At 38.2% G+C, this 23349-nt stretch overlaps 1 protein-coding gene and 1 long non-coding RNA gene across 3 annotated transcripts; one reads left to right on the forward strand and one right to left on the reverse strand.

Moving 5' to 3' along the window:
* Positions 1-18: 18 nt before the first annotated feature.
* rab40c (RAB40c, member RAS oncogene family) lies at positions 19-22219 on the reverse strand. 2 transcript variants are annotated; one of them, XM_051887463.1, is made up of 7 exons: positions 21803-22219; positions 20904-21314; positions 13928-13988; positions 11273-11333; positions 10898-10975; positions 6206-6428; positions 19-2659 (listed from the first exon to the last, which is right to left on the reverse strand). In XM_051887463.1, exons 2-7 carry the CDS (start codon positions 21043-21045, stop codon positions 2385-2387), a joined length of 840 nt encoding a protein of 279 aa, XP_051743423.1. In that variant the 5' UTR covers positions 21046-21314; positions 21803-22219; the 3' UTR covers positions 19-2384. The 2 variants fall into 2 exon arrangements, with proteins under 2 accessions (XP_051743423.1, XP_051743422.1); XM_051887462.1 differs by having other exon boundaries at positions 20904-22219.
* On the forward strand, positions 11340-20026 carry LOC127509037 (uncharacterized). Its single transcript, XR_007929105.1, has 3 exons — positions 11340-11552; positions 17416-17465; positions 17664-20026. It is a non-coding gene; the product is annotated as an uncharacterized LOC127509037 (long non-coding RNA).
* Positions 22220-23349: the final 1130 nt, after the last annotated feature.

Here is a 23349-nt window from a genome sequence, read left to right on the forward strand (position 1 = left end):
TGCAAAGAACTTCAAGGCTTTGATTTACTGATAACATCTTCAATTTTATTGTGAAAAAGTCGTCGCTTTTCATACACTAAGAACTGTACAATCAATAATTTAAAAAAATGTTTTTCGTTGTTATTGTTGCAAGAACTTCTGATAATTATGCAGGTATTTCAGCAGCTTTTAGCTTCAACCAAAGAAAAATAGTGTTTACAATTGTGTGTTCCTACTGCTCCACCAAATCACAATTTCCCTTTATCCCGTTCACACAGAAGACACAGCCCCTTTGGAAAGACCAGGAGGGTCCCGTCATACTGCCCGACGTTACACTTAAAAACCATGAACTTTTTTTTTTTTTTTTTTAAATATCAGAGGCTTCAGTTACAAAGAGGAAAAACACTTTACAATACAAAAAAAGTTGAAATGGAACGTTCTAACTAAGTCACAGAATTTCTTTGCACCGTATGATGTGCATATTACAGAGAAAAACAACCATTGCTCTCAGGCGAGAGGCTCAAACTAATACCTACGGGTTCTGAAGGTGCCCAAAATGGAATAAAAGAACACTTCTTTGTAGTATTTCTATTACCACAGCCTTTCGGGATTCAAAGATTAAGGGTGGAGTCAAATAACACATTCTGTGGACCCTTTAGTATTTATGTCACCCAACAGATGGACACTAATACGCACAACTGCTCTAAATGCAAGACCAACATGTGCCAGGTTCATTCTATCAGCTATAGCGACTGCAAAAGGCCTGTAGCAAATAGCTTATAGGTCAAACACCGAGAGCTTGCAGCCCTCTAGAGGAAGTTTAAAGGCCTCCTGCTGGCAGCCTGTCGCTCAGCCCGGTTTAAAAGGGCTTCATTGGGCAGGTCTGTCGCTGGAGGACGGGGCTCATCCCTGAGATGAAGGGGGTGGAGGAGGAACTGGGAAAAGACTGTTGGGTGGTTTGAAAAAATGAGGAACATCTATTATTCAGCAACCATGGCTCATCAGACCTGGAAGAAATGCACCTGTGTTTCTGACATGACTCGTCACCACCGGGAAAAGCGAAAGGAAGTGCTGTGGATTCCACTTGTGACGTCACTATTTCATTTGTGCTTGATATTTAGGAGCAAGCTTGAATGGGTTTATCCTTCATTCTGACATATCTATAGAGAAACCATGCTGTATGTGCAGATTAAAAGGGCTTCGAGCAAAGACCTGACTTTTGAACTCATGCGACAACACTGAAAACTGGTAGAACACGTGGGATTTGAAATCATTGTGTGAAAAGAGTGAAAGCGTGTAACTGCACAGAAAGTATAGCGGGAAAGTACTGAAATGTGGTGCAAATGCTGGGTCATAAATGAGAAAATCAGGTGGTATTGTGGTACTGAACTCTGGACATGAGAGAGGTAATTACAGTATAATGTTAAAATATGATGAAAAATCCCACAAGACATGCAGGAAAAAGCAAATCAGATTAAGTAAGGAGCTGAGAGTTAAAAAAAAAAAAAAAAGGGGGGGGGGGGGGACTCTTTGCCAATACTGTCCCCTGAGGAGAAATTTCCTGTAATCCATGTTTAAGGAGAAGACAGTTCTGACTTAAAGAGGAACATTTCATCAAACACCATTTTTGGATCTTCAAGGACTTTCCAGCAAGTAAAGATGGCGAACAGAAGGTGCCTGGAAATGCTTGTGCCGTTTCTCTCAGCCGAGTGGTCCCACAGTCCACATTCAACAACACAGTCACTCTGTTGATTAAGTCATTGTGCAAACGGCCAGCAAATTCAAAGACCACCAATTTGCAGTGCAAATCACATTTTTAATACATCAGTTCATACGCAAGCACTACAAGTCATTTCGCATCAGCCCTCTCATTGTTGGTAAGCATGCAAGATCATGTGACCGTTTGAGGTACTTCATTTTAGCAGGGAGAACAGACCCCTGCACAGAGCCAGAAAGAGGAACGCCATATGCAGAGCACAGAGGATAATGAGTATGAGCAACTGAGAACACAACCAAAGCATAATAAGCCCATAAAACAACTTCAAAATTAGGCCAGTGCAGGGTTTAATCTGCATGAATTCTCCAGCAGAGGGCGCTAGTGAAGTAGGAAACATGCTGTCGGTGGTCACTGCAACGAAATCAGAGTCAGATGGAGGACTCGTTTTTTGTTCACGGTCTGTTGGTGAGAAATCAAATGTACTGCAGCAAGGTGAGGGGAGAAATGTAGCCGTTTGTAGCGCCAGGAAGTGTTTGTTCACGTCCTGCTCTCCCCACGCTGGGAGGTGCCACACCCCTGTTGCGTCATCGACACAGCCCTGTGTTGTTTTCCTTGTGTGTTTGTCCGTGTGCACCTGAGTGTTATATAAGGGAAGGGAGGGGGGTGGCCCCACCCCTATGCCCGGAGGCTAGGAGATCTTACAGTTGTTTCTGGTGCAGTTCTGTGGCGGACTCTGAGGCGGCCGGATGGATTTCGAGCGTTTAAGGCTGTTGCCTTTGCTGCCTCCGGCAGCGTTGGCCAGGGAGTAGGACCGACCGTGCATCATGACGGCGTTCATGCCGTTGGCCATGGAGAATGACTTCAAATGGCTCTTGATGGCCACAGGAAGCGGCAGCTTATCGATTAGGTGCACAGGGGTGCAGGAAACAATGGCACGGCAGCACAAGTCCTGCAGACTGAATACTGCAATGACACAAAAGACAAAACACACATACATGAGTTACAAAACAAAGGCGATCAGAAGGTTAAACAGTTACATAATCAAACCATAAAAACTAAAAAAATAAATAATAAAAAAAACGTGATACCCCAGGGATTCAACAGTAGCTGCCTCAGTGCATCTGCATGCTGAGATCATTTTGTATTCTCTTTACAAAAGTAATGAGAATGTTTTAAATGATTAAACATTCCCTCAGCAGATGTTAACACACTGCATGCATTTCGATTCAGATAGAGTCAAATGCAAATGGTGAGATTCACATGGGAAGCCTGACATGGGAATATTTAGTTAAGTGTTAAAATGTAATTTAAAAAAAAAAAAAAATTAACAAAAATAGCTAAAACAACAGTGCTGTTAGCAAGTGTCTTTAAGGGTGCGTTCACACTTGGCATGTTTGGTTGGATTAAAACGAACCCCGGTGCGATTGCTCTGTTAGTGCGGTTCATTTGAGCATGTGTGAACGCTGCCATCCGAACCCTGGTGTGCACCAAACAAGCGGACCGAGACCGCTAAAAAGATGGGTCTCGGTCCGCTTCCAAACGAACTCTGGTGCGGTTCAAATGATATATGGACACAACACGGACCAAAGACGTAAATGAACCAAAACAGGAAGATGAGACCCTAAAAAAGACAGAATCCTCACGCATATCGTTTTTTTCTCATCATAGTCACAAGTGGCCATCACAGTTATCAGACGCGCGTCTCCACGCAGCAGATTGTTTGTGTGTGTGACGGATGGATTCCAGCCGCTGTTTTGACTCCTTTACACATTTTATAAGCTCTTCACGAGTTCCCAGCTGGCCAAAATACCATTATATGCAGACTACGCACACACAAGCACATTCACCTCAGCACACAGCATTGTTTTGGATGTTTGGTAAGTTCCGTCTCAAAATAGGCAATACGTCATAAAATCTGACCAATCAGGTTGTGAATATATCCTTATGCCTTTAGGTTCTTTTGGTTCGGTGATAAAATTGCCAATCTGAACGCTAATCAGACCAGAACTAAATGTTTTTTTTCTTGGTCCGGACCAAATTAACTAAACAAACTGAACTACAAGTGTGAACGCACCCTAACACAGCTCGTGTTTGGGATTAAAACTGTATTTACTAACAGCTGTAACTCTGTCCTGTTCATGCTGCAGTTTATAGGTGGTTCAATACTTGCAAAAGCCATGAATGATATCTATAACTAGTAACAGTGACGAAGAACACATTGGGGTAACACTTTACTTAAAGCCTTTACGTATAATGCATTTTAAAGGTATATTATAATCAGGGGTGCACATAACTTTTTTGGTCTGGTTCTCAAGGGAGCACCTGGAGATGTTGCTTGGTACTCACACTTTATACAGCACACTTATCCTAAAAACTGCCCTCATCACTTTCCTCCTGACTGCTCTCCTCACTATCTTCTTTTCTCTCGAACATGGTAGATGATGATAATGATTTTTTTTAATTTTATTTTACTAACATTAATGACACAGACAACAGCAAGAATATTAGGCTGCTGTCACTTTAAGAAGGAAAGCACAAACCGAATGACTGACGCACATCTGGTTTCTTTCTCAACTGTTCACTTATGACACAACAGAGAGAACACTTACCGAGACAGGTATTTTGACATGATTTTGTGTGTATGTGTCCGTTCAAGCACAAGTAAATGCGAAAGAGGAATTAATTCGGTGTTCGAGCGCTGTCTCTCTCTCTCTCTCTCTGTGCGTGCGCGTTTCAGGGGTGTGAGGCTGTGCGCACAGATAACAGCTTGTGAGTCCCGATTTTCGCCTCTTCTTCTGCTTTTAAAATCGTTTGAATGTGTTAATTGGCGAGACAAAACATGTCCAAACAATAAACTTTCACTCTATGATGGTTAAATTTAGCAGTTATCTCATGCGTGCCGAACCACTGGACCTTATCCGTACGGATCACAGATTAACTGCGATCTGTTGCACACCTAATAATTAAGAACACACTTATCATCATGATTGCTATCTTACCAGAGATGGAGAAAAGTCCTACTCCAGTAAGTAAACGTGTCCCTGTGAACCGGTCCTCAAATGTTGGTACTCAAAAGCACTTCCCTCCATGTTTTCTGTTATTTTTACCACGCATGCGCACCTGCATACCACTGACGTGCACGCCTAATTATAATGCAATATATCTTTTCAAAAATTGTAATCAAAGTTAAAATGCATTATAATTAGTAATGTCAAAAGTACCTACTTCAGTACTGAAATTTTAAGAATGTGACAATACCAGCACTTCCCCCTATCATTTTGAGCTCTGTTGAGCAGATTCTTTAACACCTCTGATTGGCCGTTGTGTTCACGCACTCAACAGATATGTCTGTGATTGGCTACAATGATCAACGCTTCAAAAACATGTAAAAAGACATCTTTGATGCTCTTCACCAAGAGTTTACAGATACACACAGGAGCATTTGAAAGAAGGCGTCTATCAGCGTTTTTGAAGTGTTGATTATTGTAGCCAATATGTATATAAAAGGCTTTAAGTAAAGTGTTACCCAAATAGGTTCATCAATCAAATCTAAATTAATCATCAGTGCTTTCTAAACCACCAGATGGATATTTCATCTTTCATATTTTATTTTATTTATAATATATAGTATTATGAATGAAATATTATATGTTATTTATTCATATTACATAATATCATTGGTAACACTTTATTTTACAGTGTCCTTGTTACACATATTATATGTAGTTACTGTAGTAATAACTATAAATTATGCATAATATTACATGCAACTAACCCTAATCCTAACCCTAACCCTAACCCTATAGTATGTACATATAGTTCATTACTATTACTCAGTACTTAAATATATAATTACACTGTAACACGGACACCTTAAAATAAAGTGTAACCATATTATTTTATATATAATATTGTATATTATATAAAAAATATATAATATATTTACGGCTACACTATATTGAAGAAAAATGCAATATGCGATAACTTGTTAAACAACATAACATAATGCATAACATATAACAACAATTCTGCTCCTGCATAAACAGTCAAGGAGAGCAAGAGAGAGTGTAAATGACTAACAATTTAAAAGACATGTTGAAAGCGCTTCCCGTTCTCTGAACTGCAGGATGCTGCTTCTGCTAAACAGCCCATCTGGGGCACTGCGAGGTCTCAAGGGAAAATCCCACATAATATTGGAAACAGTCAGAGAAAGAAGTGCTTCACTGAAAGCCTTCTGCCTCTAATTACGCAGCTCTGGACGACATACAGTGTGGTTTTCTATGCTAATGGAAAGCTATGCAGATCGTGCCAGCCTTCCTGCATCACCCAGAAGGTTAAAACCAAAGATTTCCACTGTATTTGTGGGATAATGGTCTAAAAAAATATCAAGAAGAATAGGCCTTTTTGTCACTTTTAATGGATTTCAAAGTAAGGAAATGTTGCCGTATTGGTCTATCACTAGTTAATAGACCTAAATTATTCCTCTTAATGCTCAGGAGTAAGACTCACCTCTGTTGGGCCTCCAGAACTTCTCCATGCCATGCCTCATGAGCACGATGCGTGAGAGCTCTGTGAAAGACTCTATGACGTTGAAGTTGCAGAGGGGACTCACTTCAAAAAACGTCATGCCGTTTTTTTCTGCGTACGCCCGTGCCTGTTCTGTGGGGACCTGTCGCTTGAACGCAAGGTGCAGCCGGTTACCCACAAGAATACGGGGCACGCCAGGTGCATGCTGAGGAAAGACAAAGAGACAAGAAAGTGGGTTACAAAAGGGGGATGGGAGGACCGGAGAGATGAGGACGAGGGAGATACACAGTCCTGTCAGGCTGAATGAATCTCAAACAGTGTCACAGCTGTCTCATTTATTTATTCAATGAGGCCTGTCATATCTGTGCCCTTCTCTAGTCCACAGAGAAAAGAGCACTCATACACCTCTAGCAGCTGTACTGAGCAGCCACAAGTGGACCAGAGTCAAGTCACAAGTCTTATTCTCTGAATCTGAGTCAAGTCTTGAATCATGCTCCAAAAGACACAAGTCAAGACCAAGTAGGGATGCACAATATATCAGTACCATACAGGTTACAATATCAGCCAATATTAGGGACTATTTAATTTTTTTGGTAATGGTCAATTACTGGCAGTGTTGGGTATAATTAAATTACTTATCCACTGAAAAAGTAAAGTAAGGGATTACTGTTCATTTTTAGGTCATTTAATTACAGTTACTTATAATGTACTTGCGTTACATACTGTAAATTAGTTCAACAGTTCTGTTTAAATCAATATTGAATTTAAAATCTAAATTTGTCATCTAAAGGTATAAATGAACGCTGCCTCTTTAAAATCGTTAGCTGTAGTGCAGTTGCGCGTGAGTTCGCAACTTCGCACCAGTTGGCTGTGTAGTCGCTGTCTGAAGATGTCGGCAGAAGCGAGTGGCTGTTTTGCCGAATGGAAAATCCCAATTACTTCACTTTTTTGACACAGGTAGGTAAGAACATTACAGTAAAATGTAAGCTATGTCGCTTGGGAGAAAAAACTACTCGCGCGCTCTCTGAGAGACGCTCTTTAGTCAGTGCACTCTCAACCGAAGCGCACACACATAGCCACCTCTCGCAAATGTCAGATTTTCGCGGTTTATTACACATAAACGGTCAAATACACACACAGTTATGTCAAAATGTCCGTCTTGGCGTATATTCACATTGGTTAAACAGTGTAACAGCATACTGTCTCTGTACATTAGACAGCAGCCTTTAAAACATGCTACTGTCTAATGTTGGCTGTCTGTATCATAAATGATAATCAAACAACAAAAGAAAAGCTTAAATAAGGATTAATCTATATTTAATTTATACAGTTATGACTATGCAGAGTTATTTTATATTTGATTATTCAATTTCTGTAGTATTTTTACTTACTACTATTAGACCTACCTGAAAAAAATATATTGCATTATTTTATTTGTGTCTTTAAATATTTTTACCTTGGTATCGACTTTGGTGTCGAGTATTGTGCACTTTTCGTGGTATCGGTACCGACTACTAGATTTTTGGTATTGTGACCTCTCTATTTATTTCTAAAAATTAAGTATTATAGTATGTTTTAATAAAGCTATAAAAGGCTAAACTATTCCATGTTTGACTCATAAATTATTAAGTTTCCTTTTTATTGTCTATCCAGTCAAGGCTTATAGGGATTTTAAGAAGTAATTAGTAATGAGTTGAATTACTTATTGAGTAATTAAATTACTTTTCAGACAGAGTAATTAGAAAAGTATTTTAAATACAACATTGATGATGTAATTAGTAATTAATTATATTTTTTAAAGGGTTAGTTCACCCAAAAATGAAAATTCTGTCATTTATTACTCACCCTCATGCCGTTCCACACCTGTAAGACCTTCGTTAATCTTCGGAACGCAAATTGAGATATTTTTGTTTAAATCCGATGGCTCCGTGAGGCCTACATAGGGAGCAATGACATTTCCTCTCTCAAGATCCATTAATGTACTAAAAACATATTTAAATCAGTTCATGTGAGTACAGTGGTTCAATATTAATATTATAAAGTGACGAGAATATTTTTGGTGCGCCAAAAAAACAAAATAACAAATTATTTAGTGATGGCCGATTTTAAAACACCGCTTCAGGAAGCTTCGGAGCATTATGAATCAGTGCAGTTCGGAGCGCCAAAGTCACGTGATTTCAGCAGTTTGGCGATTTGACACGCGATCCGAATCATGATTCGACACGCTGATTCATAACGCTCCGAATCTTCCTGACGCAGTGTTTTGAAATCGGCCATCACTAAATAAATCATAATTTAGTTTTTTTTGGCGCACCAAAAATATTCTCATCGCTTTATAATATTAATATTGAACCACTGTACTCACATGAACTGATTTAAATATGTTTTTAGTACCTTTATGGATCTTGAGAGAGGAAATGTCATTGCTCCCTATGGAGGCCTCACGGAGCCATCGGATTTAAACAAAAATATCTTAATTTGTGTTCCGAAGATCAAGGAAGGTCTTACGGGTGTAAAACGGCACGAGGGTGAGTAATTAATGACAGAATTTTCATTTTTGGGTGAACTAACCCTTTAAGTAACTTTAGCCAACACTAAATACTGTATATTCAATTGTGCACTAATTTCCCCTATTTTACATTTAGATTAATTAGATTTTAGTATACTTTTTTTTTTTTTCAATTAAGTCTTACTGGTAAATACATAACCAAATCATTAATTTACATTATTAGCAGCAATTTTAAACTAACTAAATAAATAAATGAATAAAACAAAATGTATACACTAGTAATATATCATGGGAAAATGCCTACACTACTGTTCAAAAGTTTGGAGTCAGTAAGTTTTTAAAGAAATTATATCTTTTATTCAGCAAGGGTGCATTAAATTGAGCAAAAGAGACCGTAGAGATTTATAATGTTACATAAGGTTTATATTTTAAATAAATGCTGTTCTTTCGAACTTTCTATTCAAAGAATCTTGAAAAGAAAATGTATCAGTTTCCAAAAAAAATAAACAGCATAAAAAAAATAAAAAAAAACAATACACACAGCACAACATTTATAATAATAATAAATGTTTGAGCATCAAATCAGCATATAAGAATCATTTCTGAAGGATCATGTGACAAGGAAGACTGAGTAATAAAATTCAGCTTTGTCATCACAGAAATAAATTACATTTTAAAATATATTTTTTTAAAAAGTTATTTTAAATTGAAATAATATTTCACAGTATTTCTGTTTTTATTGTATTTTTGATCAAATAAATGCAGCCTTGGTGAGCAGAAGAGACTTCTTTTTAAAACATTTTAGAAATCTTACTAACACAAAACTTTTGAACTGCAGTGCATATTTTATTATTATATTATTTGCTTATTAGCTGACTGCCAGAGACCTTAAAAGTTTCCTCCCTACACTAATTGGATGCTTACTGAGCAAATCTCTGCACCATGCACCCTTTCAAAGCTCTGCAAGTTCAAAGCTCATTCTGTGTTGAAATGACTCATTATGAATCATCAGCTCAAGTCTGACTCAAGTAACTGCGGCAAAGTCAAAGCAGAGCCTCAAGTATTCTAATATTTACCAAAGCAGGTCAAAAGTTCTCAAGTTTAAGTCTCTAGTTCCAACTAATACAACCCTCTTTCTCTCTTTCATATGTGCAGTTTGTGCTTTGTGCAGCACATGTATTCTGACATGTAACCACTTAAATAAACACAAGAACATACAACTCTCAAACAAGGAAGGAAGGAAGAGACTGTAACAGAGTAGCCTACGAGGAAGCGGGCTGTAGTAAGAGAGGACATCCTCTCTGGAATTCAAGCACAGGGAGAGCAACAGCAGCAGGAAGACGAAAGACAAAATATCTATAATAAAAATGGGAGGTGCTGCAATCGGGGAAGCCACTGTTGCTCTATTTCGTAAATCATAAATTACATGCGCACAAACGAAACACAACAAACGCTGTCATGTTATCTTGCGTTCAGATGCCTGATGTTTGGGAATGCAATTGTGTGACTTTGGCTCAGGAATTTTACAATGACCAAACCAACATTTGAAATGGTGTGTGATGAGATTGATCCAGTTATCCAATCACATCCTTTATTGAGACAAAGTCACTTCTTTGCATGTCTTCTTGTCAGATTAAAAAAAAAAGTTGTCTCAATTTAGCACATTTTATGCTCATGTTTAGAATTTATGCGTTTCCATCCAGCATTTAATATATATACACACACGTGTGTGCACAACATATACATACATGCACAAATCATGGACTTCCACATATCAGTCTCAAGCTTATCCACCTTATTTTGCAAAGCAGAAGTAAACTATTTTCTGTGAACGGACTTCTGATTTATTAGCCGTTATAGGTAAATAACTAGAAAAATAACAAAATGCAGTACACGGTAAAACTTTTTGCGCTACAAACCAGTGTGTTCATAATCATGACAATACATTAAAATAATACGGTAAGAAATACCAGTTTGCAATATCAAGCAGCATAAACTATTTTGTAAAGCTAAAAGTAACTAGAAGCTAATGACTCCGGAAACCAGACACATTGAAGTTACAAATGCATCCGCCCCTACGTTAAAAATAAGATGGATAGCCCATAGGACTACGGGTATAATTGTGATTTCACTTCCTGTTATCATAAAGAGCAGCTTAATCCTACCTCATCAATCTCCCTGATCCAGCGGTCTATCCCGTCAAATGACCAGCGGTTGGTGATGTCATACACCAACAGGATCCCCTGTAGAGGCCAAACAAACAACGCATTGTTAGCCTGTATCCTGTTCATGCAGTGAGGAGGGACGTTAACAGACTAACAGGACATGAACTGTGCTCGCCAAAACCATTTTAACACACTCTAAGCCCACTAGTGAAAAATGTTCTTGTTCAGTTTGGACTTTTGAACCCACCTGAAAATAAACTTGTGGATTATGTAAACATGTTTATAGTAAGTGAATGTATGTGTCCTTTTTTGCCTTTGGCTGAGCACTTAATACAACATCAGTCCTCTGAGCCAGAACAGTAAGTGACACTTTACCTGCGCTCCTCTGGAGTACGACCTGAAAATGGTGCAGAACCTGCCTTGTCCTGATGTGTCCCTAAAAGCAAACAGAGACAAGTCAGGGCAAAATCGCAACACAAACATGCGTAAATACAATGTCAGTTAAGCTTGACACATGAGCTCTGTTTCAAAACACTGTGAGCTGCTTTCATGGACAGCATTTTAAGGCATAATAAGTGCATTTCTGATGCGAAAGAGATCTGCATGTGTGTTCCGAAGATGAATGAAAGTCTTACGGGTTTGGAACGACATGAGGGTGAGTAATTCATGACAGAAATTTCATTTTGGGGTGAACTAACCCTTTAACTTAACAACATGCTAACATCAAACTCAAGTTTCCATGCTTCACATAAGGAACAATATTTGTGTAGCAGAGTGAACACATATGAAAAGCATTCCAAATTGGTCACTTAAGAGGTTCTATTTCAGTTAGGATGCTCCCTTAAAAGGTGGCTGCCTATGCAGGCAGTAAATAGAAAGGCAGCTCACTTCATTTTGGAACAAAGCTATCAATTTCAAATCTACACTGTTTTGGTCGCTGTACTGAGTTTAGAGTTAACCCAAATACAAGATGACTCAGGCACTTGTGTTGGCGTCACAGCCTAGAAAAACGAGTTTTCCACTGTGGCACATCCGCACCCAAATAACCTTTCCAGCTGCCTACACTCTCTATCTGTGTGAACTTTCTCGCATAGTTAAACTGGACGTAATGGGCTGGAAAGTGTTAAATATATCTGCATTAAAAAGTCAGAGTGGCAGTTGCCTTTTTAAGTGGTGGGACTGAAGCCACTCGGAAGGATGCTGTTTAGTGCTGCACTTCCACATTCACATCAGAGAGCTCATCAGATTTACCTGGGAGCTCTTGAAAAGTGCGTTTTCAAAGATAGATGTAGGGCGAGATTAAAGCCCTGAGGAGAGACTCTATGAGAAGGAATATGCAGTAAGAAGCACAATTACTATAAAACATTACATTATATAGCCCAGCACATTACAGCACACCATGGGAATTTCCTCAAGGGTTTTGAGAATTGCTCCTCAGGCACTTACTACACTCTGTGTTAACGCTAATGAGCTTGTTGTTTGTCTTCATAATGTGTAATTCTGCTGTCTTACGATCCAATGCCTTCCTGATTAGGAAACTTTTCTTTCTCTCTGGGGTACTGGCTAAATGCTTCTATAGATTTTTAACAGCAATTTCTCAGCCTCTTTCAGTTAATGGAACTTTGTCTTATTTATGATTCATGAGCTCTTGCATGCAAATATATATATCAAATTACAATTTAAAAGAACTGTTTTCAATTTTAAAGGCACAATATGTAATTTTTTGCTACTAGAGGTCGCCTATTCAAAACAAAGGCGTAGCTTGATGACGCCGAGATTGAGCGCGGAATCACTGGAGTTGTCGTCCTCACCTTGCAGCCAATGGAAAAGAATCCATCAGGACTCAGGCAGAAATCATGTTCATGGATGAGATTATTAATGTTACTGTAGTATGAAGCAGATCAGGGCCAAGTGTTGTTGGAGCTGAGTGAGGCCGCTGGAGCGATTGCTAATGAGAGACAAGCGCGACACACGTCTCGAGAGCAATCGCGCTTTTATTATGCCACAGTTCCGCTTCTTCCAGTCAAGCGTTTTATCATATTAGATACGTTTGAGTGTGTTGAAAGTCGTTATAATGTTATTCTGCGCGTTTCGCTCGGCGTCTGCTATGAGACACTTGTTGCACACTGCAGTAAGCTAGATCAATTTAAGAATATCACATTAATAAATGCTGGATGGCTTGTGTTGCTAAACGGCATTCAATGAATTTTAAAACATTGTATGACAGAGAAAATGCTGTATTATCTGATTATGCTATGTTAGCCACTTGACAAAATAGTGTTTTTTTTCTGAGGCATGGTAAAAGCATGGTACTCGTGGAAAATCAAGAAAATGAGATTCAAACAATAAGACTAATGTTGTTGAGCTATATAACAATGATTAACTTTCTGTTGATGAATGTATCCATCCAAACAGTTGTTCTAATAAAACATAATATATTAAAGTGTCTTTGGTGTTTCCATGGTTTTTACGAAATAAAAGCAGAAATCAAGGATAACGCAGGTAGGATGTCACTGATAGGCGACACAATGACAAGGGATGGCACACTAGTTAAAACTGTAAAATTATTTCTCTGGATTTAAACATTCTTGGAAACATTTGGGATAATGTAAGTACATAAGTCAACAAAATATATAACACTGTCCTAGTGGTTTTTGGATGTTTTAATCCAAAAATCGTACATATCGTGCATTTAATACATTTAAAGATGTAATTTATTCCTGTAATAATGAAGCTGTATTTTCTGCATCATTACTTCAGTGTCATCTTTCCTGCTGACAGGGAAATAACCCAGCACTCATATCTGTAAGGTTGATGAACATGATGAGCAGTGATTTATCATTTTGCAAATCTGTCTCAGTGATTTTTTTTTTAAATGCAGTGAGAAGGAAGGCCTGCTGTCTGTGGAATGAAGCCCTACTATAACACACTGACTCTTAACTTAAAAGACTACATTTGCTTTTAGCAGGTGATGCATCATTCTGTCATGAGGTGAACAAGAAGACAAGACAGGAGTTGTGATCCACTTACCAAAGCTCTAGTTTCACTCTCCGCCCGTCCAACAGGATCGTGGTCGTCTTGTAGTCGATTCCTGCAGTATGAGAGACAGAGAACACTTAGTTAAGATCCTTACCCGTGTCTGTCTGCCGTCTACTGAAAAGAAAATAATCTAGAGAGGATCGGGAACTCGAAAAGCTTCGGCCGTCAGCGTGATTGCATTTGGTGTACTACCTAATTTAATTCCCAGCCAATTCTTCCTTTCATTAGAAGGCACTAAAGCTGAGATGACCATCTTGACAGTGACTGCACACATTCAGTGGAGAGCCTGACAGCTGCAACCAATCTGCTGTTACTTAATGCTATCATGGCTAAAATGTGACCAGGACGCTTCCTATAAGGCGATTATCTTGACTGCTTATCTACATTTAGCATTCATAAAATTAAAACATAAACACAGTACAGCCTCCATTAACTGAATGGCAATATCTGCATTTTCAGCCCCTTCACAGCAGGTCAGCATTCAAACCGGTTTTGCATTTTAATAGACAGCTCTTTCTCTAACAAAGGCTCTCTGCATCTCTTTCCATACAGGCCCAGTGTCTGTAATATTCACCATGCCAAGAGCACTTGTCTCAGTGGATCATCTTTTTGTCCACTTGAAAAATCTGATTATCCGTAATGCTGACAACACGAACATGGACTACTCCTGCCTGCAATAGTCCAGGAGAGTTTATTTGTCATAATGGCAGTAGTTTTGGCAATTGCTTCCTCAGGAACACCAGTTCTAGAAAGAAAATCAACTTTGTTCCTCTCTGATTAAAGGCAAAAACAAAGTCCACTTTGTTATCAGCTATTTACTTCCTGCAAAGACAGAAAAGTGGGGATAGAGCAGAGTAGGGCTGCATGATTGAGGGGGGAAAAATCTAATTGCAATATTTCAGAAAAAAATTGTGATTACGATTTATTTTTTTAAAAAAGCTCCAGGTTAGCTGTGCTTGTTTGTAGGGCTGGCCAAAATATTTGTCATTACATATTTTATATCCTATACTGATATACTAAAAAAATAAGAGTAAAATAAAATTGCTATCATTATAACTAAATTAAAATAAAATAAGAAATATTGTAATTTATTGTAGATATTGTAGTGTTTTTTCTTAAAAAAAAAAAAAAAAAAAAACAAGTATTCAAGAAAAAAAAAATGTACAGGACAACTATAAAATTATAATACTAATATTTACTGTCGTCTTAATTTCTTCATTTTCAAACGTCAATCCAGTCCCTTGACAAAAGCAGGACAAGTCGGAATTTTTGATTTCTGATTTTGACTAATCACGCAACCATAAAGCAGAGGCTTTAAAATGGAGAAAGGGAAGGGCATGGATGGGGCATCCATCTTTTTAAAATCCTACATAAAGCTTTGATGACTCTGAAACATGTCTCAAGGAGCATCTCCTCTCACGCTCAGCTAGACAGGCACCATAAGAGCTCCTGACAGGCAAACGTCGGCTGGTTCTGAGCCCATAGGCTTCATCCGTCCTTCATTATTAAACTTCTACAAGTTAATGTAACAAGAGAGAAATGACTCGCACTTAACAAGAACCACTAGGGCTGATTTCCTGCTTCTCTCCATCCTGCAAAAGCTTTCCTCTTAAGCAGGGCAGCACATCAAGCCAAAGGCACATCATACTTCCTTCCTCTAGCATCCCTCCTCCTTCGTTCTGGGTAATTGTATGGGCAGATGGCTCAGCAGCGCGGCCTGACAAAGGCAGTACGGTGTAATTATCATCTCAGGTTCCAGCTCCGGGCCGCAGGCCAAGACTTCCCAGCCCCGCTGAGGGAAGACAGTCTGAAGCAGCCAGTTTTGAGGAAGAGCCTGGAAGTGAAAGATCCAGCAGGACTTGAGGACACCTGAGAGGGATTCGAGTGGCAGTGACACGTGCGGGCATGTTTAATTCAATTTAAACAGCCTATTATCAATGGATGGTGGAAAACAAAATTGCTTACAATTGGAGAATGTAGAAGCGTTGGTTTTTTCCTAGCAGGAGCCCTTTTCTTTAAGAGCATGTCTTTGTGTCTCATTGTTGTGTTTGCTCATAACATATTCAAACAGTCTCAACTGCAATGTGCCCAGCTATGCTGAGGAGCTAGAACAGGGTGCGTCTGAGTTTGAGAGTCTGCAAGCACATGAGTAATGAAACAAACATGCCTAAGGCTGATAAAGGTAGAAAAGCTGGTTTCACTGAGACCCTGCATTTTAACCGTAGCACACAACATGACTCTACGCTGACTTCCATATCTGATCATCACTTTATCATTGATCAGAAGAACTGCAGATACTCGCTTTCTGCTAAAAATTCAGAATAACTGAGGTTTAGCTGCAAGTCTGACTTTAGGCCTCTTTTTGGTCAAAGAAATAATGAAAACTGACTACAACTATGACAGGAGGGAAAAGTCTATACAGATTTTTATATAGTGATTTTGTACCAGGACTGGGGAACTGCTACATATTTTCAAAATGAACTGGAAACTAATTGGTCTCAAAGGGATAGTTCAACCATAAATGAAAATTATGTAATTTATTGACTCCCTCATTCATGTCGTTCCAAACCGGCATGACTTACTTTTTTCTGCAGAACACAAAATAACATATTTTGAAGAATGTTGCTAAACAAATACTTTTGGTTACCACAGACTTCCAATGTATGGACAAAAAAATATATGTTTCACAGAAGAAATAAATGACATTTAAAATGTATTAAAACAGAAAGTGTACAATACTACTATTTTGTTCTGCATTTTTGATCAAATAAATGCAGCCATAGTGAGCAAAAAAAATTTCTTTCACAAATCATACCAACCCCAAACTTTTGAATGGTCATGTCCATAAGACGGGTTCTTGTATTCATAAACAGTTAGGTGAAGACCAACAAAACAGAATCAAATTGGTCTTGAGATGCATTTTTTAAAAGTTGTACTTGACATGCTGTCTTAAAAAATAATAATAATAAAAAAAAATAATAAAACACTGGCGGAGCTTTAAATGAGATAAATTGAAAGATGCAAGTTTCTCAGAGGGTCTTACCTTACCAACTGTCAAACAACTAAAGTATACTGCCAGCATACTAAACAAAGCACCACCACTATCAAAATGCAAGTTATGTACTTATTCTACTTAAGAAAAAAATTAAGACAAAATAGGCACTCTCACTAATCAGCTAGTTGGTTGTTGGTAGTCGACCACAGTGACCAGTTCCTAATACTGGTCACCAAGTGGCAACCAAAAACCAAAAATGATCATGAACCGCAAAAGTCCAATAATATGCTGAATTATTAACTTTGATGAAATTCAAAGGTTTCATGGTCTTCTTGGTAATAATGCACCAAACAAAGTACAAAGGATATGGGAAAGTGCATCTTTTCCTCCTTTTTAAAGGGCAATATGGCCATTTATTATGCTAACCTAACAATACACATTTACATAGTTTGCTGAATTTCACATTTATTTTATTTGCATGCAGCATTGCTATTTCCTCACTGTCCGTGTGTGGCGGATGCTTGCTGAGCCATGGTAAGGTCAGTCTTGTTGTTCTTTATTTATATGTATAATACGTAATTATAGTAATTAAAAAGGTCACAATGACATTATTTTGGTTTAACAGACTTTATTTGAACTTCCATTTTGGAGTTAAGTGCGCACACTCTTTAATGAGTAATTTGATGGGTTTATTCTTGCCGTTCTTTTTGTTTGTTTGTTTGTTTGTTATAGCTGAGTCTTGTGAGCTGGTGCACCGTCAAAAGTGGTTTATGCGGAAACTTCAGTCGTATATGTACTGTGCCAGCCAATGATATAACCGCAACCATTCCTGTTTCTGCCGAGGGGACTTCAGGGACAATTTCTCTTCTTTTTATATATAGAAAGTAAAATTATAAAATGATGTAAATCGGCAAGTGTTTTTTAATATGGGTATATTGGATGTTTTCACATGTTTATTTTGTGTAATGGCCATTATGTGTGTGTATGAGTCTCCACTTTTGTGTTAACTGGTGCTAGTCACCAGTGTATAAATTGTGTATATTAAGTGGTAGTTGTCTTGAGAACTGTTCCTGTAGTGCCTCGACCTCTGTGGGCAGTGACTCATCTTTATTGTACAAGCTTCTTTTTTTTTCTTTTTCCTTTTTTATACTTTGGTTTTCCTCAATTGGGTTGCCATTGCTTTGCTTTTTGTAACTTATATGCTTGGGAAATAAACCCCTAAAGTGTTTGCAGTAGCCTGCTGCCTCAGTGTTTTTTTCTCCTTCACTGGTCACATCTATCACACCGTGACCCTATCGAAACAGAACAGATAGAAAATGAAAAGTACTGTGTAAATGAAAAAAACACTCTATCATGGTTATATTGCTATCGCTGTGCTTGTCTGTGCCAAATCCATCAATCACTAGCAGGCCAACCAAGATGTCTGCATCTGCAACTTTAGACTCTAAATATTTACAGATGTCCACTCAAAGCCAGCGCAAAGACAAATCAATGAGAGTACACACCACAGAACCAATTTATAAAAATACAGACTGCAAAATCTAAAACCAACAGCCTAAAGGCCTTTGCACACTGAGTCCAAAATTTCCGTATGCGTTTTTTCGTATTCGTGATCCTAAAAATTCGTCACGCACAGAGACCTTGCGTCCGATGCGTATTAATGAATCCGTTGCAAAAAAAAACACTTTGTTTGTCATACCATGCTGCTGCTTTGTGCTGTAGACAACGTGGATCAACTTGTCAGATGGCATTCGGGATTTTGGCGTTCGCTTGTACGGTGGCTCTGAATTGTCAAAACGTCTCTCAAAATGCATGCCACGGATGCAAAAAATGCAGAAAATCGAACCTGATCCGAATTTTTTTAATGACGGATGAAAGTTTCGGAGGCAGTGTGTAAACATGAGGTTGTATTTATTTTTTAACATGCGAAAATTTCGGATGCGAATTTCGGACTCAGTGTACAAAGGCACGGTTACCAGCCTAGATCTTTAAGTCCATCTAAAAGCAGTTTTATATAATGAGATGTTTAAACCATAAAAGGAAACTTTTCTCAGCTTTAATATTTCACCTTGCTCACAGCCAATACCTCCACATACCCTATGTATAATTCATCAAAAAAGCCTTTCAACATTAAAACCATCTGAGCACGTCAGGATGGCATCTCCCTCAGGGATATATATATACAAGCCTGCAGCGTAAATCATCATCGCTGAACCCACGGAACGGCTCGTGGAGCCATCTGTGTTGATTTTGAGTGATTGTGCAAGGCAACTCTTTTGAAGCTGGACCAGCAAGCTCCCCTAGGACAATTCAGAAAACAGCCATCACTGTGAGATCTCTCTCACACATAAAACACACTGTTCCCTAACAGGTTCAACCAACAAGATAAACAGCAGCCCATATGTATGAAAAGGGAAAGAACAAGAGAAACCCAGCTCGCATGAGGCTCATTTGGATATGAAAGGCATATCGGTCTATAATTGGTCTATCACCACACTGGCTTCAGCCTAATGACAGAGCGTGGATGATCTCATCACAGCCGATGGAAAGCCGTGGAATAAATCAAATAAAAAGTGCTTGTGTTTAAAACTGGTCTTGACGGTAAGCTGTACTAACCTGTTCAATGAAAACAGACACTTCAAAGTTCTTAGTCATGTTTACTTGTGTGTTTTGTATCCCGAGGGAACACTCACTGAAAACATCTTAGACAACCTTGACTAAAAAATAAAATAGATAATCCAATACTGATTTTTAAGTCCAATACTAATATACATTATTTTTGATAGGGTCTCAAAATTACAAATAATGGGTATGACCAATCAATCCACACTTTTTAAGTTAAACTGTTATTGGTTCCACAGAAAAAAAAAAAAATGGCAACATTTGAGAGAATAGCTCCCAACGACAGCAGTAAAAATGTGAAAAATGTGCAGTTTAGCCATTAGACATAGCCATAAAAAAGTAATTAAGATAAAAAAAACTTCTGTCTATAAAGATCGAAAATACCTTTGCATAAGTAATATTATAAATATTACAACTAATAATTATCATTACTTTATTATTAATAAGTAAAATATTTATAATACATATTGTGTTTTTTTTTTCTCCTTGTGTTCATTATTATTGTTACAAAATAAAAAATAAAAATGTAATTGGTTCTGCATAGTGCATACCGGTTATCAGGTACTTATCAATAATAAAAAAGCAATATGGGTTGATCTCTACTCATAACCAATTATTATCCAGTGTAAACTGATTTTAATTAGTTTTATTCCTACTTTTAACACAATAATAGTTAAATGATTATTAAACTACAACAATAACACATAGGCATAATGACTATTTTATTAATATTGTTATTATTATTATAATATTATGCAAAGTTGATCTGCGATTTCATTTTTTTGTCATTGTTTAAGCTAAGTCAGGCAAAGAAAACAACAAATATCAAAAACTTTTATATCCACATGATGAACAATCACACATCGCGCCAGTAAATTAACTGTAATCATCCAATAAATGTATAATTTATCCGTCGACCAATAACCAGTTAAACTGAAAAGTGTGAATACTGGTTAAAGATATTGTTCAAACCGATTATAGGACTTCCACTAACAAAGATGAAGTGTATGTTATAAACCACTGAGCAGAAAATGAGCAGCTTTTATATAACCATCTGATTGGGCAAATGTGAGCATTACACAATCCTCCAAGAGATAAACAGAATAATAAACTATCAATCAGATGCGTTTCCGCCTCCTGCAAGTCACTGACACCACAATATGGCACCCACAGAAAGACTCACCATTCACACAAAAACAATATTGACCATGTTATTTGGTAAACCTCTTAATACCAATATTATCTGAATGGCTCACTGTGAGTGACAGCCTTGATTGGAGATAATTCTGGCTGAAGGATGTGTTACTAGCATTCAGCATGAAGATGTGTGGGAAGTGTTGACTAACTCACCGCTGCTGTAGGCATATGGAGACTCAGCAGATCCATCTTGAAGGCTGTCCAGGATCTCTCCTTTCCCCACATCGCTGTCTCCCACCAGGAGGAACTTGAGCAGGTAGTCGTAGCTCTTCACAGGGCTTCCCTGGGTGCCCATGATCGCTCACATCAGAGCCAGAGTGACAGCAAAGGACAGGAGACAACTGTGTGTGTCCCTCTCTGATGCTAAAGATGGACCCTGATTCCTCCAGAGCTCTAGGAGTCTATGAGTCTCTTGTGTCAGGTCTATCTTTGAATGGGTGTGAAGCCAAATCAGCAGACAGGCCAAATCAAACCATTTCCCACCCGTCCAGTCAAGATCCGGAAATGGAGACTTGTTTAAAGCGTACAGCCTTTAAAATGTCCAGCCGTATTCACTCGTCCAGTCTAAATATTGTAAAAATAATATGGATCATCAGTGCACAAATACTTTATTGGCTGGCAAACTGAACAGCTAGGCTGTTTACATTTCTTCCAACAAGCTCAAATCATCGCTACTGACACGAAATAAAAAAAAAATAAGACGCCTAAAAGTCTCAAAACCATTTACCAAAACATCTATTTTATCATGGGAAATTATTGCTATAATAGAAAAGCAATGGAGCTATCAAGCTAGTGCATTGTTAGCATGCGCCTGCCAAGCTGTCAATACAAAGAAATAATTTCATCACAATTTTATCTAGTAATCACCTGCACGATTATGACAATATTAATAATCAGAATGTATATTTGTTATCGTAAAATTAATTAAAACACATTTAAGACGAGCCGTTGTTACACAGCATCGGCTAACGCTACTAGCTATGAGCCTAGCGCGTCAACAACAAGCGCACAACATTGATTTTATATCATAATTTAAGGAATAAAGTTCTCACAATCACAATATATTCCGGCTGCAATTTGAGGTCAAATAAAATAACTTTAGCCTGAAAAAAGGAAGAAGGATATCCACATTCGCGCTCCAGTTAGCTTGAGCAGACGATGCTAGCGCGTCTGGCAGAAATCATGGCTCCATTTCTGTTTTTCTCTGAATAACAAAGATTCATGTAAGTTAACGCTGCTCGTCTCTGGATCTCTGCGCGTTTATCAGGCGGTTCTGGGGCGAGGCGCGGAAGGTGAGGGATTAAACGATATTCCGACCAGCTGGATATTATTGCTTGTGCTGTAAATGCTCTCGGATATCCAAATATGTCCCATGTTCTCTCACACAGGAGAGATCACACACACACTGTCACGCTGAGCTTTCACCTCTGCGTACTACTGCGCTCTGAGTGACTGACTGTACCTCCCCCTACACACACACACACACACACCGGCTGCGTCTCAAAACCTGAAGACGTGCCTACCTAGACAGCAATTTTAGGCAAAAATAAAAAAGGAAAATAAATTATCAAAAAATATTTAAGGTTTGGAGGATAAATAGATAGATAGATAGATAGATAGATAGATAGATAGATAGATAGATAGATAGATAGATAGATAGATAGAAATTTTGCCTAGGTAGGCAGGACGCTTGGATTTGAGACATAGCCATTCATACAGTACACACAACACAACTCACCACCTGCCACTGGCTGCCTGAATTCATTTGTTCTCAGTGTGTATAAAGGCAGGTGATATATACATATGTCCAAATATCTTTCTTTTATAGTTATGTAACTGTAACTTAGGCTGAGGGACAGTTTAATTGGTACTTCCAAATATGACTGAGGTTGTTAGTACCTAATATTCTGCAAGCATAAATAAATGTGAGTAAATAATGACAGAATTGTCATTTTTGGCTGAATTATATTATATTAAATCTACCTTTTGAAAATCAAAATGGATCGTTTTCACCTTCAGTTTCTAGTACTTGTATTACAGGTTGCTGCTCGTGTGACAGATGCAGGAGGGTTAATGTGACAGGGACAAGCCAAAGGTCTCGGCACTTTCAGGGAATCATCAAAGGAAGATAATCCCCCTCCCCCTGAATAGATTAAAATGCAAATTGCTGTATGAAGTCTTTGTGTCTGCCCATCGAGATTAGAGCAACGTGACGGCCTCAAGGGAGACAAGAGGACATCTGGACCCTGCATCAATTTCTATACTAGCCATTAAAAACATAAACACTCACCCCCCAACATATACATAATGGCACTTGTTCTCCTGGGATGAGATTTGAGAAAGCTGTTTTGAATAGAATTCTATAAATGTCCTTTTGTACGTTCATATATGGAGAGCTTCCAATAAATTACTATAATATATGACCACACACTGTACAACATGGCCACATATTAATACTAATATGTGAAAATAGAAAATGCAGGTAAACTTTGCCTTAAAGGGTTTGTTCACCCAAAAATGAAAATTCTGTCATTAATTACTTACCCTCATGTCGTTCCACACCCGTAAAAAGACCTTCATTCATCTTCAAAACACAAAT

The sequence above is a fragment of the Ctenopharyngodon idella genome, chromosome 3 (assembly GCF_019924925.1).
Source record: "Ctenopharyngodon idella isolate HZGC_01 chromosome 3, HZGC01, whole genome shotgun sequence".
Taxonomy (NCBI): domain Eukaryota; kingdom Metazoa; phylum Chordata; class Actinopteri; order Cypriniformes; family Xenocyprididae; genus Ctenopharyngodon; species Ctenopharyngodon idella.

Coding starts and splice junctions, on each gene's coding strand:
- rab40c (XM_051887463.1), bottom strand. CDS start 21,045: ATGGGCACCCAGGGAAGCCCTGTGAAGAGCTACGACTACCTGCTCAAG. Junction 11,334..13,927: donor AGAGTGAAACTAGAGCTTTG/GTAAGTGGATCA, acceptor GTTTGCTTTTAG/GGACACATCAGGACAAGGCA. Junction 2,660..6,205: donor GTTCTGGAGGCCCAACAGAG/GTGAGTCTTACT, acceptor GTGTCATTGCAG/TATTCAGTCTGCAGGACTTG.